Below are 1,897 nucleotides of genomic sequence, written 5' to 3'. Positions count from 1 at the left end.
CTTAAAAAAAACTAACTAGTATTGAGTGTCAGGAATACACTAGACAACCCAAGGTGCTTGTCATAAAACAGCAATGACTGAAGCTTGACTGCCTGACTTCGTGCCTTCATAAGCAACGAATTCTTGGTTAGAAATACTTATTGTTGGAAGATGAATAAATAAATACATATATGTGATAACATACTTGCAAATATGACTATTGAAATCATTAATGGGTTAGAGATTATGCCGATTTAACCCTTCGATATTTTGATTAATGAAATGATACTGATTTTTTTCCTTGGACCAAAGTAATTGACTAAATGTTTTCTCTTTGCTACTAAATCCGATTAACGATTAACATAGGAAGGAAATCCCAGAGAATGAAAAGGGTGGATGTGATTAACTCATTGAAAAGAGTGGCTGATAATCACTGCTAATTTATCGTCTGATAGCAAATATACCTTTAGTCCTAAGTGAATGTGATTATTTGCTCAGTAAATACATTTAAGTAAAATTCTTAACCACACTTCTGTGATATGCCAATAGGCCTATGCGATTACAAACAGCGGGGCCTGTCGCAACCCCGCGGCCAACGATCCTGAGCAAACGTCGGCCCCCTGCCCTCGAGCAACTCACCTGGCAGACTCAGCTTGACGATGGGGTAGGGCGGCGAGCCGGGCACCAGGAAGGTGGTTCCTCCGGGGGAGGACACCGAGGTGATGAGGTTGGCGTGACACTGCTGGTGCGGGAAGGCCGCCCCGCCCTTGTGGCTGCCGCTGCGGCTCATGGTGGCGTAGGGCGAGTCCGAGCTCGACACGGAGCCGCCGCACGAGAGCCGCTCGCGGCTGAGCTCGTGCAGCCCGGGGTTGCCCGGGGACGTGTTGCGTCGCAGGGGTTCCTTCTCCACGGCAGGGGGGATGGAGGTGAGGCTCCCGAAGGAGGAGGCGCTCGCCGAGGAGGCCACCTCCAGCAGGCCCCCGTGCCCGTTTCCGAGGGCGGCGCCGCCATGCTGCTCGGCCCACTGCTGCTGGAACTGGTTGATGAACACGGGCAGCGACAGTTTGCGCTTGGTCTTGAGCGTCGCGCGGAACCTCGTCAGCTTCTTCTCGACCTTCTCCATCGCGACCGGCGGGGGGCAGCGCCGCACGCATCCGCCGCGACTCTCACACGGCCGTCGGGCGCGGCCCCATGGCCTTGCGGCTCGAGTCTCCCGCAGGGGCCGGCCGCTCTGGGCCTCGGGCTGGGCTGCGGTCGAGGGCGAATGTCTCGCGGGCTGAGGTGCGGTCGCTCAGACGGTCATCCCGAATCGAGGCCTCAACGCGCCTCCACGAACCCTCCGCCGCAGGCACTCCCTTCGCACCTTCGGGATCCGAGTCGCAGCCTCCGGTGGCTTCCGAACGGTTTCCCGCCTCGCCTCGAGCTTTCTTGCCGCTGGACAGCACTCCCGGGAACTAACGTTGCGTGCGACGGCGCAGCGTGATCGCCCCGACGGTTACGCGTGGCTTGAGACCTAAGCAGAATCGCCTCCACTCAGAGGGCCGTTTCCGTCGACATGTTCCGGTTCTCGGCGATCCTCTCCGAAATGACTTTCGAGTGATCCCGTTAGCGGACTCTCGCGAGGAGTCGGCGAAAGCAATCCTTTCTTTTTTTCGCCGTCAATATATATGAATATGTTTTCTTGCTTAACTTAATTTTTGTCTATTCTGGAGGTCACCACGTCACAAATAAGTCAAACATGAACATACAAATCCAACAAGGGCTTACAAAAAGAAAAAAAAAATCACCTGAAACACACAAAATGATCATGAATACAATATATATACACCAAGCGAGTGAGAGGGAAAAAAATGTCACCCCCCCGCGGCCTCCCCCCCCCAAAAAAAAATCACGGCATGGCTCTGGAGACCTTGTTAAA

At 53.8% G+C, this 1,897-nt stretch overlaps 1 protein-coding gene across 1 annotated transcript in view; it reads right to left on the bottom strand.

Annotated features, from left to right (window-relative positions):
• LOC119591111 overlaps positions 1-1,807 on the bottom strand; it is a 60,308-nt gene extending 58,501 nt beyond the window's left edge. Inside the window, exon 1 of the mRNA XM_037939826.1 lies at positions 619-1,807. Coding sequence (XP_037795754.1) covers positions 619-1,102 — 484 coding nt within the window. The 5' untranslated portion in view covers positions 1,103-1,807. The remainder of the gene's footprint in view (positions 1-618) is intronic.
• Between the last annotated feature and the right edge of the window lie 90 nt (positions 1,808-1,897).

This window comes from Penaeus monodon, chromosome 28 (genome assembly GCF_015228065.2).
Source record: "Penaeus monodon isolate SGIC_2016 chromosome 28, NSTDA_Pmon_1, whole genome shotgun sequence".
NCBI classification, from domain to species: Eukaryota; Metazoa; Arthropoda; class Malacostraca; order Decapoda; family Penaeidae; genus Penaeus; species Penaeus monodon.
The sequence above is the reverse complement of the archived record's forward strand: the minus strand, read 5'-3'. Positions and strand labels throughout refer to the sequence as shown.